At 43.8% G+C, this 17,686-nt stretch overlaps 1 protein-coding gene across 2 annotated transcripts in view; it reads right to left on the bottom strand.

Moving 5' to 3' along the window:
- ctdspla (CTD (carboxy-terminal domain, RNA polymerase II, polypeptide A) small phosphatase-like a) overlaps positions 1-17,686 on the bottom strand; it is a 184,543-nt gene that overhangs the window by 39,181 nt on the left and 127,676 nt on the right. The window contains exon 3 of one of the 2 annotated variants that reach the window (XM_085987386.1): positions 1,531-1,563. The exons of the other annotated variant lie outside the window; for it this stretch is intronic. Within the exon in view, the coding sequence (XP_085843512.1) occupies positions 1,531-1,563 (33 nt within the window). The remainder of the gene's footprint in view (positions 1-1,530; positions 1,564-17,686) is intronic. 2 annotated transcript variants of the gene reach the window in all.

Here is a 17,686-nt window from a genome sequence, read left to right as displayed (position 1 = left end):
GCATGGTGTTTCATTCAGAAGTCATGAGAAATATTTCAAAGTAAAAATTGGAGAATGAAAAACTTTCAATTAATTCACACTCTTGTCTTTAATTACATTTATTTTAGTAATGATGCCAATGCACCTTGGATTTTCATTTGAAATAATTATTAGGAGTAAAAGGACAAACCTTTAAATATTAACACCGAGCTGACCAGCAGGAATAATTTCAACAAAATGAACATCAACCTAATGAGCAACTTAAATCCCAAGGTGTTATTTTTAGATCGTTTTCTGCTTCTATACAAGAATTACTTTCATCTATGGTCTGGCTTTAAGCAGTTAAGACCATTAACCTCAGCAGAATAAGGGCTGGATCCAAAAACAGTCTTACCATACAATGCTCTAACGTACACAGGTCACAAGCTAATGTAATAAAAACTAGAAATTTATAATTTAGATTAACAATAGTGTACAAGACAGCCAGCCACAATTTAACACACATCAGCATTTCCCAGCTACAGGGTACAGCGCGTTTTAACGGGATTTCTTTCTCTCTCTCTTTCCCCTCCCACCACCCTTTTCTACTCGTGGTCAGGGAAATTGGTTTTTATTGCAACCAAATTCCAGTTGGTTTGTTTGAGGGTCCCAGCTCCCAAATTATAAAGTTATGTCATGCCATTAACGAAACAAACATCCAGTCTGATTAGTGTAGAGTGTTTCGGCCAAACGCTCTTCTTAAAAAAGTTTGCAAAACCAAAAAGACAGATAAAAGGAAGCAGATGTGCGATAGGCAGAGCGAGGGCGAAGGCGTTTATTGTGGCTCAATTGAAACATGGATTTCAAGTAATTTTTTTAATTTATCTGCACCAGCGGTGTGACTGGTCAAGTTACAGATACACCAGCGGTGTGACTGGTCAAGTTACAGATACACCAGCGGTGTGACTGGTCAAGTTACAGATACACCAGCGGTGTGACTGGTCAAGTTACAGATACACCAGCGGTGTGACTGGTCAAGTTACAGATACACCAGCGGTGTGACTGGTCAAGTGGCAGATACACCAGCGGTGTGACTGGTCAAGTGGCAGATACACCAGCGGTGTGACTGGTCAAGTTGCAGATACACCAGCGGTGTGACTGGTCAAGTTGCAGATACACCAGCGGTGTGACTGGTCAAGTTACAGATACACCAGCGGTGTGACTGGTCAAGTTATAGATACACCAGCGGCCGCATTAACTCGACGCCCCCATCCTCGCTACTGGAAATAACAAGAGATTTGAAAAAAAATATTCCTAGGCAAAAGAAAACACAAAAATTAATGTAAAGTCAAATAAACCACACGATTAAAACACAGCATCTCGGTACGCCCCTGATTGCCGTCACTCCACTGGAAGCCAAGCTGGTTTAGGACCATGCAACAGTTAAATGGATTACGATATATACTGCTGTGCGCTGGGTTACCGGGAGTCAAATAATCCGAGTGTGCGGCCCACAAGCAGTTCGAAAGCATGCAAAAGGGGTAGAACAGAAAATGAAATAATAATACATACACTGGGACTGGGGATGACCTGCACCTGGTCAGGCTGGAGAACGAATAAAACAGACAAAAAAAGACAAAGAAAAATCCTGATCAATATGCAACATAAAGAAATGAATGAGGAAAGAAAATAAGATAAACCAAAGTCGAAGCCGTCTCCTAATAACCTGCCCTTTACACGGGGGATATCAGAGAGCGTCGTCCAGTCAGATTTTCTCCTCTCTCCGTCACTGGTCACTGGATTTAAACATGGGTGCAGAGATGAAGACAGCGCGCTGTAGAAAGCGCAACCCGATTAAAGCCCCACTTTAAACTCTTCAAATGGTATCATCGCGTATGAGGGACAGACTCTCGGCTGGATTCAGCTTCATTCATTTTCTTGTAAACCAATACAACGTTGAATTATAATAGCACTAAAAACATTTCATATTTAAAAATTATAGCATAATGCATTGAGTCCAGAAATGGCCTAAGAATCCATACATCTGCATTTACCAGAATCTGGTTAACTTACTTTTAGACTTAAAATGAACAGGAACTTCATGTCCAATAATACTGTCAACACAGGCGATGAAAGCGGGGAAGAGGAGCAGAGAGAGAGAGGCAGAGACAGAGAAGAGGGACGAGAGACAGAAGGGAGGGGGAGGAGGAGGAGGAGGAAGAGAGAGAGGGGGAGAGAAGGGAGAGAGAGGAGGGAAAGGGGGAGAGAGAGAGAGAGAGCGAGAAAGAAAGGAGAGGCGAAAGAAAGAAAGGAGAGAGAATGGAGGGCAGGAAGGAGGAGAGACCCTGGAAAGGAGGCAGGGTGTAAAGACAAAAAAGTTATACCGAAAGAACAATGAAGAGAAGAAACATCAGTGCCCAGCCAATGAATCCTAGGAGTTAAGGCCGCTTCCCATCAACTTTATTTTTTAAGTTCAAAGACCCTTAAGAGTTGTTTGAAAAATGTAATTTAATGCGAGTTGGAAACGTCTCTCTCAGATGTGAGCTTGCAGTTTTTAAAAGGAGTCGAGAAAGGCAGCTGACTATAAACTGCAAAACAATTGTTTTTCCCCAGTGATCTTCCCAAGCCTAGTCTTCATTATCACAGAGAATCACAGAATCTACAGTGCAGATAGAGGCCATTTCGGCCCATCGAGCCTGCACCGACACATATCCCACCCTATCCCCATAACCCCACGTATTTAATCCCCTAACACTAAGGGTCAATTTATCATAGCCAAATCAACCTAACCTGCACATCTTTGGACTGTGGGAGGAAACCGGAGCACCCGGAGGAAACCCACGCAGACACAGGGAGAATGTGCAAACTCCACACACAGTCGCCCGAGGCCAGATTTGAACCCGGGTCCCTGGCGCTGTGAGGCAACAGTGCTAACCACTATGCCACCGTGCCCCCCTTAGTATGTCGCTCTGCAACTGATGTTACACAGTGCGCACAGGAACATCTTAGCTGCGATATGTGTACGACTATGACCTTCACAGCCCTGATGGAGAGCCACCATGAAGTGCGGTCACTGACAATAGTAGGCACAGTCAAGAAACGATCAGACATCCTGCGTGAGGAATTGCTCGACGAGACTTGGTAATTAGCACTAACTTCAGAAGAGGTCCAGTTTATAGGGTACGATGCAACTGCACAAGGCAGGTTTCTGATTGCTTCCATATGGGCTGTGGCTTAACCACACAACTGTTCCAATAATTAAAAAAGCAAATTTTCTGAAGGGGCAGGCACTATCTGCACTTTCATGAAATGCTTCAACGCGTTATGGTACCATACGGCACAAGACACTGCTTTGTGATCAACAGAAGAAGCCATTTAATTGAAGACAGAGATATTTCTACTTATGGGGGAATCCAAAACTAGGGGTCATAAATAGAAGATAGTCACTAATAAATCCAATAAGGAATTCAGGAGAAACTTCTTTCATAGCTCGCTTGATTCAGGAATAGTACCAGAGGATTGGAAGTTAGCAAATGTTGCACCCTTACTCAAGCAGTCACGTCTAACTGACGTGACAGAGATAGCTGACACAGTCATTGAGTAGGTGGATAGAGGAGGATTATTGGATGCCATACGAATTTTCAGAAAATAGTTTGATAAGATTCCACACAAAAGCTTGCTAACGAAAACTGAAACACAAAGAATTGAAGGCAACCTCATGGTACTGATCAAGCATTAGGAATCAGAGAAGTGGGATGAAAGGGTCATTCTAGGATTGGTGGGCAGCGAGATGTGAGGTGAACAGAGAATTGTAAAAGAACACCGATTAAGCCAAGGAACGTAACCTTGGCAGATAGAGTTCAACATAACGAAGTGTGAAATGGCACACTTTGGGTGCAATAATGCCAGACAGGAATGGATAAATAGATGAACAAAGGGATTATTTCCAGGTGCATAAATCATAAAGGTTGGCTTGCTGATGCAGAAAAAAAATCAGATATTGGCATCATCGCAAGAGGCATAGAATATAAAAGCAAAATGCTCATGCAAATATACAGAGCATTGGACAGACCTCATGTGAAATTCTGCATTCAGCTTTGGGTGTTCCATTTGGCAAAGGATCTACTGGAGAAAGCTGTGATTCAGCAGGATAATACCTAGATCAAAGGATAATACCTAGGATGGTAGGACTGACTTAACAAGGAAATAGCAGAAATGTTTACAAATAATTTGTAATGTGTCTTCACAGTAGAAGACACAAAACGCATTACACAAATGTTGGGGAACCAAGGGTCTAATGAGGGTGAGAAAGTTAACGTAACTAATATAAGTAGAGAAAAAGTATTAGTGGAACTAAAAGCCGACAAATCCCCTGGACCTGACGGCCTACATCCTAGGGTTCTAACAGAGGTGGCTGCAGAGATAGTCGATGCATTGGTTTTGATCTTCCAAAATCCCCTAGATTCTAGAATGGTCCCAGCGGATTGGAAGGTCACAAATGTAACACCGCTATTCAAGAAAGGAGGGAGAGAGAAAACAGGGAACTACAGGCCAGTGAGCCAAACAGTCGTCGGGAAAATGCTGGAATCCATTGTTAAGGAAGTGGTAACAGGGCACTTAGAAAATCATAACATGATTAGGCAGAGTCAACATGGTTTTATGAAAGGGAAATCGTGTTTGACAAATTCATTAGAGTTTTTTAAGGATATAATTAGCAGGGTAGATAAAGGGGAACCAGTGGATGTAGTATATTTGGATTTCCAAAAGGCATTCGATAAGGTGCCACATAAAAGGTTATGACACAAGATTAGGGCTCATGTGGTGGGTAATATAGTAGCATGGCTAGAGGATTGGTTAATAGACAGAAAACAGAGAGTAGGGATAAACGGACCTTTTTCAGGTTGGCAGGCTGTAACTAGTGGGGTGCCGCAAGGATCAGTGCTTGGGCCTCAGCTATTTACAATCTATATTAATGTCCTAGATGAAGGGACCGAGTGTAATGTATCCAAGTTTGCTGATGATACAAAGCTAGGTGGGACAGTAAGCTGTGAGGAGAACACAAAGAGTCTGTAAAGGGATATAGATAGACTGAGTGAGTGGGCAGTAAGGTGGCAGATGGAGTATAATGTAGGGAAATGTGAGGTTATTCACTTTGGTAGGAAGAATAGAAAAACAGAATCTTTTTTAAATGGTGAGAAACTTTCAAATGTTGGTGTTCAGAGAGATTTGGGTGTCCTCGTGCAAGAAACTCAGAAAGCTCGTGTGCAGGTACAGCAAGCAATAAGGAAGGCAAATGGCATGTTGTCCTTTACTGCAATGGGGTTGGAGTATAAGAGTAAGGAAGTCTTGCTACAATTGTACAGGGCCTTGGTGAGGCCACACCTGGAGTACTGGGCACAGTTTTGGTCTCCTTATCTAAAGAAGGATATACTTTCCTTGGAGGTGGTGCAACGAAGATTCACCTAGATTGATTCCTGGGATGAGAGGGCTGTCCTATGATGAGAGATTGTGTAGAGTCATAGTCATAATGGCACAGAGGGAGTCCATTTGGCCCATCGAGTCCGTGCCGTCTCTCTGTAGAGCAATCCAGTCAGTCCCATTCTCCCGCTCTATCCCCGTAGCCCTGCAAGTTTATTTCCCTCAAATGCCTATCCAGTCTCCCCTTTCTACTTCCACCACTTCCGTCGGCAGCGAGTTCCAGGTCCTCACCACTCGCTGCGTAAAAAAGTTTTTCTTCACATCCCCACTTGCTCAAAACCTTAAATCTGTGTCCCCTAGTCCTTGCACCATCAACTAGTGGGAACAGCCTTTCCCCGTCTAGCCTATCCAAACCCGTCATAATCTTGTACACCTCTATCAAATCACCCCTCAACCTCCTTTGCTCTAATAAAAACAAATCCAGCTTTTCCAACCTGTCCTTGTAGCTAAAATCCCCCATCCCCGGAACCATTCTGGTAAATCTCCTCTGCACCCTCTCAAGGGCCTTCACATCCTTCCTAAAGTGTGGTGACCAGAACTGGACGCAATACTCCAGTTGTGGCCTAACCAGCACTTTATAAAGGTTCAGCATAACTTCTCTACTTTTGTACTCAATACCTCTATTTATGAAGCCCAAGATCCCATATGCTTTGTTAACCACTCTCTCAATATGTCCTGCTACCTTCAGGGACCTATGCACATTAACTCCCAGGTCCCTCTGTCCCTGCACACTCTTTAAAACTGTGCCATTAAGTGTATATTGCCTCTCCCTGTTCCTTCTGCCAAAATTCATCACCTCGCACTTCTCTGTATTAAATTCCATCTGCCACTTGTCTGCCCATTCTGCTAGCCTGTCTATGTCCTGTTGCAGTCGACTGGTATTATCACTGTTTGCCACCCCCCCAAATTTGGTGTCATCGACAAATTTAGAAATTCTACTTTGTATTCCAATATCCAGGTCATTTATATACATCAAGAAAAGCAGTGGCCCCAGCACTGACCCTTGGGGAACACCACTGTCTACCATCCTCCAGTCTGAAAAACAGCCATTTACCACAACTCGCTGTTTTCTGTCCTGAAGCCAATTCCTTATCCAAGCTGCCACTGACCCACCTATTCCATGAGCCTCAATTTTGTTAAACAGCCTTCTATGTGGTACTTTATCAAACGCCTTCCTAAAATCCATGTAGGCAACATCCATTGCATTCCCTTCATCGATCCTCCCCGTTACTTTATCAAAAAATTAAATTAAATTAAAATGGGTCTATACTCTCTGGGGTTTAGAAGAATAAGAGGTGATCTCATTGAAACATAGAAGATTCTGAAGGGGATTGACAGGGTAGATGCTGAGAGGTTGTTTCCCCTGGCTGGAGTGTCTACAACTGGGGGGCACAGTCTCAGGGTAAGGGGTAGGCCATTTAAGACTGAGATGAGGAGGAATTTCTTCACTCAGAGGGTTGTGGTTCTTGGAATTCTCTGCCCTAGAGGGCTGTGAATGCTGAGTCATTGAGTATATTCAAAGCTGAGATAGATAGCTTTTTAGACTCTAGGGGAATCAAGGGATATGGAGATTGGGCAGGAAAGTGGAGTTGAGGTCGATGATCAGCCATAATTTTATTGAATGGCGGAACAGGCTCGAGGGGTTGTATGGCCTACTCCTGCTCTTATATTTCTTATGTTATCACAGAAATCACAGAAACCCCACAGTGCAGATAGAGGCCATTTCGGCCCATCGAGCCTGCACCGACACATATCCCACCCGATCCCCGTAACCCCTACCCCACCCGATCCCCGTAACCCCACGTATTTCATCCCCCTAACACTAAGGGTCAATTTATCATAGCCAATCAACCTAACCCGCACATCTTTGGACTGTGGGAGGAAACCGGAGCACCCGGCGGAAACCCACGCAAACACGGGGAGAATGTGCAAACTCCACACAGACAGTCACCCGAGGCCGGATTCGAACCCGGGTCCCTGGCGCTGTGAGGCAACAGTGCTAACCACTATGCCACCGTGAGACGGGGCATACTCGGTTTATTCCCTGGAAATGAGGTGTTTAAGAATTGATCTGATTGAGACATTTAATATAAATGAAGGGAATTGACCGGTTAAGTACTAGGGAACAACTCTTCTCCCTAGCAGGGAAATCTAGAGCAAGGAGACAGAATCTTAAGGCCCGATTTTAACCCGGAGCAGGAACCGAGCAAACAGCGGGAGGGGCAAATACTCCTGACCTCGGCACCATGGCGATTTCAACTCCTGGGCCTCATTCGCTCAGGCTACCAGTTAAAATGGCAGTCAGGGCCCGATGAGGTCATCAGACCCCGATCTGCATATTTAAAAGGACCTCGTCAGACTTCCTTTCCGCTTGCTCAAAAAAGCAGGTTAAAATAGAAGAGAGTGGGAAGGGAGTGGGATGTCGGCGGTTAAGTCTCCGGGACCATTTTAACTGTAGGGTTATAATCGTCCCTTCAGAATTTTAAAAAAAAGTGAATCTAGGAAAACTTCACACAAAGGATTGTAAGAATGTGGAACACATTGCCCCAGGAAGACAGACGAGCAAAGTCAATTTAGGTGTTTGATAGGTACATACTTTAGAAGTAAGGATATTAAGGGATATGGAGAAAGGCCAAGGAATAGGGGTTGAAGAGACACAGATGCCATGGCTGACAAAATGATGGAGCTGGCCCATTGCGCCAAATTATAAACTTCTGGTCAAATGATTCACCACTGATGTTTTGGAGATCGTATTCCGTGATTCTACCCAATTAGGAGCATGGAAACAGGAGTAGGCCATTCAGCCCCTCGGCCTGTTCGGCCATTGAATGAGATCATGGCTGACCTGTACCTTAACTCCATCTACCTGCCTTGGTTTCATAATCTTTAATACCCTTGGCCAGCAAAAATCAATCAATCTCAAGTTATGGAAATTTTCAATTGACCCCCAGCCTCAATAGCTTTTTGGAAGAGAGTGTTCCAGATTTCCACTACCCTTTGTGTGAAGAAGTGCTTCCCAATTTCCCTCCTAACGGCCTAGCTCTAATTTTAAGGTTATGCCCCCTTGTTCTGGACTGCCCTCACCAGAGGGAATAGTTTCTCTCTACCTACCCGATCAAATAATCATCTTAAACACCTCAATTATAATCACCCTTTAATCTTCTATAGTCAAGGAAATACAAGCCTAGTCTATGCAACCTGTCCTCATAATTTAACACTTTTAGCCCCAGTATCATTCTAGTGAATTTGTGATGCACACCCTCCAAGGCCGGTATATCCCTTCCTGGGGGGCAGTGCCCAGAACTGAACGCAGTACTCCAGTTGGGGTTTAACCAGACCTCTGTACATCTGTAACATAACTTCCCGTGAAGCCTGCAATGCTGATGGGGAAATGCCAGTCTCCTGCTCAGTGCATCCTCTTGGAGAGAGGACATTAATGCAAGTACGGAGTGTCGTATGATGCAAACTACTGGAGACCCAACTGTAAAAGAGAGAGAATGCGGTCTGGTGCGGGGGTAGGAAGGTTTTGGGAGGAAGCAGACCCAGTTTAAAACCCAGAGCTGTTGAGATGGGAGCTACATGTTGCCAACCAGTGAGATATGAAGTCTGTGCGATGATTTCAGGAGTAAATCTCAATGGGCTGCATATGTCATTTTGCACACTGGAGACACTTGTGATTTCTCAGACCTGACAAAACAATTTAGGTCACAGGACTCAAAACGGAGGCCTCAGAAGGAAGAGTTAGCAGCAAGGCGATTAGCTGACAAACGTCTCTGGTCCACAGCAAGGCCCTCCATCGTAATAAGGCTCTGTCATAATACTGCTTCACGCACGCACACCGGGTTTGCTCGTTTTAAGAGCACACACACGGCAAAACTTCCTACATGCAGTTCTGGGGGTGGGCACAATACAGTGAGCACATAAAAGATGAATTGGTCTATCGTTGGCTCACTGCTAAAAGGATTGGTCTGCTCGACTGTTGTTGCTTTTAAACACTATCGTCACACTAGCTTGTGAAATAATTCTGCCTGAATGTCACGTTTTTGCCGATCGGAATCAGTAGGTTATCCTGCGAGCTTTCGCTTTTCTGATTCCCTCATTGAGGAAACAGGCATACAACCAGTTCCCAGACCTCCATCAATGCTACTGGTAATCTGGTCGATAGAAGGTGGACAACAATAGACCATGCCTTGCACACTTTATTTTCCTTCCTCCCCTTCTCGGGGGTGGGGCAGGCAGGGTCCAAGCCTTTGTCTGAAGCCTTAGGCTAGTGACGTAACCGAGATCAGTAACCTGCCACATGATGCTTCATCAATCAGTTTGCAGCGTCAGTGGGACTGCCCAAAGAACCACAGTCCGACATTTTGAAAGTAAAGGAATGCAATGGCCTCATCGCCCAGTAGATGTCCGACGTACAGCCCCACGTGTAAATATTTTAAAAAAAGAGAAAGCAAGTCTGAAGCCCAAGATTTGGGACTCAAGCATGCTGTGGCTACACCAAACATGGCAGCGCTGTGGAAGCCAAGTCAAAATAAGGGCACCGTGCTTCAGCATCTAGCTGTGGAAAAGGGAAGTTAGGAGCAGGAGGAGACCATCCAGCCCCTCAAGCCTGCTGCGCCATTCTATCAGATCATGGCTGTTCTGTAGCTCGACTCCATTTACCCACCTCTGCTCCACAGCCCTTAATGCCCTTACCCAACATTAATCTATGGGGGCCATTTTAACTTTAGATGATAATGTAAAACGGGTGATATTGGCTCAGCTACCCATTAAACACCACTCCCGATTTTAGTTTCCATCGACTTCATTGCTATTTTTTTGAAACTTGTATTAACTCCACGAAGTTCCTCCCCATGACTTATTTTTAGGCTCCCTTGTACCGCAGGTGTTTTGTCCTCTTCCTCCACTGTGAAAATGATATAAAGTACTTATTTAATTTTTTTCCTTATTGTGCATTATACTAACCGTCATCTGTCTTTAATGAGCCCACATTCCCCATTACTACTCTCTCTCAATATATTTATAAAAGCTCTTCTAGTTAGCTTTGATATCCCTAGCAAGTTGTTTAAAAAATCATGATCTCTTTTTGCACCTCTTATTACTTCCTTTATATCTGCCTTTGTTGCTTTTTATAGCTCTCCCAGTCCTCTGGATTTTTACTTTTTCTTACATTTGTGTAAGCCTTTTCTTTTAGATTGATACTGCCTCTTGCCTCAAGGTGTCTTAACTACACAGGGGCAGCCTTTGCCCTTTTAGTGGTACGCACTGGTTATGTATCGCACCAAATACTTCTTTGAATACTTTCCGCCGTTTGTAGATTTACCCATCAACAGTTCAGCCCAGCTTACCGCGGTCAATTCATTCCTCATCACTTTGAAGTTTGCCTTACTTAAATTTAATACTTTGGTTTGTGACTCTCCCAGCTCCCTCTCAAACCTAATATCAAATTTAATCGTATTATGGTCGCTATTTGCAAGATGCTCCTTACCGTCAGACAGTTAACTAATTCTGGTTCGATACTCATCACTAAATCCACTATGGTCTCTTCCCCTGTCGGTTCTAAAACATATCGTTCTTGAAAACTGCCCTGAAAACATTGTAGAAATGTAATGCCTTTACTACTTGAGCTATTCAGGCTTTCTATGTGAAAATTAGAATCACTTATAACTATTATTTTGCTACTCGCTTCCCTGATCTCCATGTTTATACATCGGCCCACTACATCAATCCCATCAGGAGGTCTGTAGACAACTCCTACCTAAGTCTTCTCAAAGGATGGGAAGACACCTTGTGGCAGGACTTTTGTTTTTAAATTAATTTACCGATGGGCTCTATTGTTAAACGCACCACAATGTGTGGTACTGAGCTATACTAGTAACCAGGAAAGGCAAAAGGTGAGGGCTGGTTTTTTTGGACTGGGGGCTGGAGCAGCATATCAACTGGCCTCCGTGCCTCTGGGCTAAGGAATAGGTGGGGGTAGAATTTCTGTTAACGTTTCCACTCCTGATCGCTACCCGGTGATACCGGGTTGGAAAATGCATGTCTGTTGATTTCTGCCAAGGACCAGATAGAGCTGAGCTGCGATGCTGCTCACAGCCAAATTGCCTGCCAACATTCACAATTCAAGCTGACACAAGAACAGCCAGTTGGAGAGTTGGCAGAACTTGTCGAACCATATCCCAGAGTAACGTCTGGTTTTTCAGAGCTGAAGAGTAGGAAAGAAAATTGGGAAAAGAGTAAAGAAACAAATAGTTTTTAATTGAAAGAACTTAAACTACACGGCAGATTGTTTTTTCAGACGAACACTCAAAGATCAGGTCACTGGAGGCGCTCTGGAGTATATATTTAAAACCTAGGACAAAAGAATCAGAGCATATCAATCGAACTAGGTCGACAATCACAGAATTAGCTTAAAATGTGTGTGAAGTGAACACCAGGCATAGGATAACCTCCAAATGTTAGCAGCTTTCATCAAAGTCTAGACGCTCCCACCACTGTTGACAACTCTCTACACTTGAAGAGTTTCTGCACCTCCATATGTACCACCTGCCAAAACTACAAGGCAGGCACTTTCAGGGTTGAGCGGTCTACCTTGCACAGCTATGAGGATTGTTAAACTTGTCAGATCAAAATGTTTCAACTCTCAGAGCACTTCCAAAAAAAATAAAGGCAGAAAACAAAAAAGTTTCACATTTCAGAGTTGGCTTCACACTTTTATTCTCGTTTTTTTCCCCCTCCCTTAGATCTCCTTGTACCAGAGTACAGCTGGGTGAACGAGCAAGTGGCTGTCTCCCGGGGCTCGGCTTCGCTGTACCATAACCGGGCACTAGCGATTGACCAGCGCCAGCCAAGATTACCCTCTTTCCCCAGCAAGGCTCCTCTTCACAGCTCTAACAGCCGAGATCCGGAGCTCACCGTGAAGGGAGCCTCAAGAGTGAACCCATATCCACGACTTTGTGGGAAGGGTAGGGTAGAGATCCAACTCCCTGTGCCACAAACTCTCTCTCAAATCACTTCTTGCTTCGTAATTATAAAGTGCAGGGAAGAGTCCATCAGTAAAAGGTCAATTGCACAGCAGTGTTCCATTCCTGTGGTGAGCTTTGAGATATATTCCTGAGTCTACCCCTTCAGAAAATCCTCCCCCGCATTGAGATGGTTTACTCATGAAATCCTTAATCAAAATTAATTGTAGGAAATGTCAATGTTATTTTCGCCCCCCCTTAAATTATCCACTGTGACATCTGTTGCCACTTGACATCCTTCTATCTTCCTCACGAGGAGAGTGAACAGCAAGGATCGGAGTTTCAGATGCGGTCGTGGAGTGCTTGGTTCAGGAACACTATCATTAGACTGTGTCTGAAAGATTTATTCCACTGTTCTCTCTAAAGAGTGCCCCGGGCAGAGATAAAATAGGAGCAATACATCTTTTTCATTTCTGCCAATGTTAGAATCACATTGTTAATGGTGTTCATACAAGTTAAAATTTGGTACAAGGCATCAGTAAACTTAAATAAACAAGAGCGAGGAAAATTGAAATTTATGCTTTTAATTATAATGCATTTAAATGGATATAGGGAATGCATTTAAATGGATATAGGGAATGCATTTAAATGGATATAGGGAATGCTAACAGACCAACTCTAATAACTTAAATGTGCTGAAATGGAAACATAAAAAATACAAGGCGCACAATTTCTCTTTTGTCGAGGAACGCCTTATGAACAAACCTTTCTCATGCCTGTTTAAGTATTAAGGATATTGAAGCACAGCCTGGGGAAAGGAGTGAGATCAGTCACTGTGTCCTTCAGTGTATGGGTGCAGTGGGCTTGGTCTGTGTGAACAAGGCCACAAGACAGTGGGTAAACAGGATAAAAATAGTATCCCGAAACCAAATGCATCAACAGCTTCTTTGTTTATAGTGCACAGAACTATTGGTTTGCCTGGACATTTCTTTACTTAGACTAAATGTAATTGCAGGAAACGAGGCGCATTTGTACCTGGAATCAGTTTGTTCAATATGGTGCTAATGAAAGAACATACACTGCCCCCTGTGGAGTTTCAATTCTTTTTTTAATTTCCCATAATCTGCATTTGCCCCACTCACAGTAGATCACTAAATATTCTAAATCAGTGGTTAATTAGCGGAACGAATAAGCTAAGGAGCCTATATGCAGCACTTGTCAAAGGTCTAGAATAGTTAGCATTAGGAAGCCATTTCCTTTCCTGTTATGACTTTGGTTAAACTACACAAATCAGGTCAGCAAGGATCAATCTGTTGTAGGATGTTGCACATTTATAAGTACAGTGCACATCTTCAAAACTAGATCTTTATCCCAGTCAAACCTCCCCTCCCACTGACCACTAGCTTGTGTTCCATTACTAACCACCCATTTGCCTGCCTGTGGCTCCCTTACATAAAACTCAATGTTGGATGACAAAAAGGATCATCTATTGCCAATTAAGAGGCCAAAATAGTGGGCCTACAAACCATGTCTGTATGTCATGGGTAATTGCTTTTATTGCTAAATCTTTGCCATGGACATTTCAGTCACTTTGATCTGGGCTCCAACCTTACTCACCATTTGGAGATGCACAAAAGAACTCTTTTTACTCTCTCAAGCACTGCTCGTCAGCTCACTTGTCCAAGTGTTGTTGGGCTGCAGGGATCATTGACCAGTTAACTAAATTGGTGGTCCTACAATTTTGTACCAAATAATGGATAATGGGACTATGCTCATCTACATTAATGGCATTACATAAGAAATAGGAGCAGGAATAGGCCACTTGGCCCCTCGAGCCGGCTCCGCCATTCAATAAGATCATGACTGATCTTGGGCTCAAAGCCACTTCCCTGCCCGTTTCCCATAACCCTTCACTCCCTTATCTTGCAAAAATCTGTCTATCTCCACCTTAAATGTATTTAATGACCCAGCCTCCACGGCTCTCTGGGGCAGAGAATTCCACAGATTTACAACCCTCAGAGAAGAAATTCCTCCTCATCTCAGTTCTAAAAGGGCGACCCTTTATTCTAAAACTGTGCCCCCGAGTTCTAGATTTTCCCATGAGGGGAAACATCCTCTCTGCATCTACCTTGTCGAGCCCCCTCAATATCTTATATGTTTCAATAAGATCCCCTCTCATTCTTCTAAATTCCAATGAGTATAGGCCCAGCCTGCTCAATCTTTCTTCATAAGTCAACCCCCTCATCTCTGGAATTAACATGGTGAATTGTCTCTGAACTGCCTCCAATGCAAGTATATCCTTCCTTAAATAAGGAGACCAAAACTGTACGCAGTACTCAAGGTGTGGTCTCACCAATACCCTGTACAGTTGTAGCAGGACTCCCCTGCTTTTATACTCCAACCCCCTTGAAATAAAGGCCAACATTCCATTTGTCTTTTTGATTACTTGCTGTACCTGCATGCTAACTTTTTGTGTTTCATGCACAAGGTCCCCCAGGTCCCTCTGAATTGTAGCATTTTGTAATCTCCCTCGCCATTTAAATAATTATTTTTTTTCTGCCAAAGTGGATAACCTCGCACTTTCCCACATTATACTCCATCTGCCAAATGTTTGCCCACTCACTTAGCCCGTCTATATCCCTTTGCAGATTCTTTGAGTCCTCTGCACAACTTGTTTTCCCACCCATCTTTGTATCATCCGCAAACTTGGCTACATTACACTCGGTCCCTTCATCCAAGTCATTAATGTAGATTGTAAATAGTTGAGGTCCCAGCACCGATCCCTGTGGCACCCCACTAGTTACCATTTGCCAACTGGAAAATGACCCATTTATCCCGACTCTCTGCTTTCTGTTAGTTAGCCAGTTCTCTATCCATGCTAATATATTACCCCCAACTCCGTGAGCTCTTATCTTATGCAGTAACCTTTTATGTGGAACCTTATCGAATGCTTTTTGGAAATCCAAATACACCACATCCATTGGTTCACCTTTGTCCACCCTGCTTGTTACATCCTCAAAGAACTCCAGCAAATGTGTTAAACATGATTTCCCTTTCATAAAACCATGCTGACTCTGCTTGACTGCATTATGATTTTCCAAATGCCCTGCTACTGCTTCCTTAAATGAAGGACTCCAGCATTTTCCCAACGACAGATGTTAGGCTAACATAGAACATAGAAACATAGAGATAGGAACAGGAGTAGGCCATTCGGCCCTTCGAGCCTGCTCCGCCATTCAATGAGATCATGGCTGATCTTCGTCTGAGATCATAGCTGATCTTACCAGTTCAGTACCCCGTCCCCGCCTTTTCTCCGTAACCCTTAATCCCCTTAGCCTTCAGAAATATATCCAATTCTCTCTTGAAAATATTTATTGAATTAGCCTTCACAGCCCTCTGTGGCAGGGAATTCCACAGGCTCACCACTCTTTGAGTGAAGAAATTCTTCCTCATCTCTGTTTTAAATGATTTGCCCGCTATTTTTAGACTGTGGCCCCTGGTTCTGTGCTCCCCTGCCATTGGAAACATTCTCTCTGAATTCAGCCTGTCCAGGCCTGCCATAATTTTATATGTTTCGATGAGATCCCCTCTCAATCTTCTAAACTCCAGTGAGTACAAGCCCAAACTATTCAATCTCTCCTCGTAGGTCATTCCCGCCATTCCAGGTATCAGCCTGGTGAATCGCCGCTGCACTCTTTCCATGGCAAGAACATCCTTCCGCAGATGGGGCGACCAAAACTGTACACAATACTCCAGATGCGGTCTCACCAGCACCTTGTACAGCTGTAGTAAGGTATCCCTATTCCTATACTCGAACCCCCTTGATATGAAGGCCAACATACCATTTGCCTTCTTAATCGCCTGTTGCACCTGCATGCTCTCCTTCAGTGACTGGTGCACAAGAACACCCAGGTCCCTCTGCACTTCCCCATCTCCCAATCTATTGCCATTTAGATAATAATCCACCCTCCTGTTTTTACCCCCAAAGTGGATAACCTCGCATTTATCCACATTATAGTGCATCTGCCATGTATCCGCCCATTCCCCCAACCTGTCCAAATCGCACTGTAGCCTCCTGACATCCTCATCAGAGCCCACCCCTCCTCCTAGTTTAGTGTCGTCAGCGAATTTGGAAATATTGCATCCAATTCCCTGATCCAGATCATTTATATATATTGTGAACAGCTGGGGTCCCAGGACAGATCCTTGCGGCACCCCGCTGGTCACTGCCTGCCACTCCGAAAACGAGCCGTTTATTCCAACTCTCTGTTTTCTATCCGCCAGCCAGTTCTCTATCCACGTTAATACTTTGCCCCCAATCCCATGAGCCTTAATTTTGCATGATAATCTTTTGTTTGGAACCTTATCGAAGGCTTTCTGGAAGTCAAGGTACACCACATCCACTGGCTCTCCCCCATCTATTTTACCAGTTACTTCCTCAAAAAATTCCAGCAGATTAGTCAAACACGATTTACCCTTTGTAAATCCATGTTGACTCTGTCCGATCCTTTCCCCATTTGTCAAGTGCTCCGCTATTTTATCCTTAATAATGGACTCTAGCATTTTGCCCACAACCGATGTAAGGCTTACTGGTCTATAATTCCCTGCTTTCTCTCTACCCCCCTTTTTAAATATTGGGGTAACATTAGCTACCCTCCAATCCACGGGTACTGTTCCCGAGTCAATGGAGTTCCGGAAGATGATCCTTAGAGCATCTGCTATCTCCAGGGCCACCTCCTTAAGTACCCTAGGATGTAGTTTATCAGGCCCCGGGGATTTGTCGGCCTTCAGTCCCCTCAACTTACCCAACACCATATCCCTAGAGATACTAATTTCTGTCAGCTCCTCCCTCTCATTAGTCCCTATGTTTGTCGATATTCCTGGGAGGTTATTTGTGTCCTCCTTTGTGAATACAGAACCAAAGTATGAGTTTAATTGGTCTGCCATTTCCTTATTCTCCATTATATATTCTCCCGAATCGGACTGCAAGGGACCGACTTGGGATTTTACCAGTCTTTTCCTCCTGATATACCGATAAAAGCTTTTGCAGTCTGTCTTTATGTTTGCTGCAAGTTTACTTTCGTATTCTATTTTCCCCTTCCTGATTAATCCCTTTGTCCTCTTTTGCTGTATCCTGTACTGCCCCCAATCTTCCGGTCTGGTGCTTTTTTTTGCCAGTTGATATGCCCTTTTTTTTGATTTTATGCTGTCCCTAATTTCCCTCGTTATCCACGGTTGAGTCACCTTTTTAGGTTTATTTTTATGCCAAACCGGTATAAACATGTTCT

The sequence above is a fragment of the Somniosus microcephalus genome, chromosome 5, assembly GCF_052327205.1.
Source record: "Somniosus microcephalus isolate GS21.2 chromosome 5, FLI_Smic_1.0, whole genome shotgun sequence".
NCBI classification, from domain to species: domain Eukaryota; kingdom Metazoa; phylum Chordata; class Chondrichthyes; order Squaliformes; family Somniosidae; genus Somniosus; species Somniosus microcephalus.
Note: the sequence above shows the minus strand (reverse complement) of the source record. Positions and strands in the feature narration are given on the sequence as shown.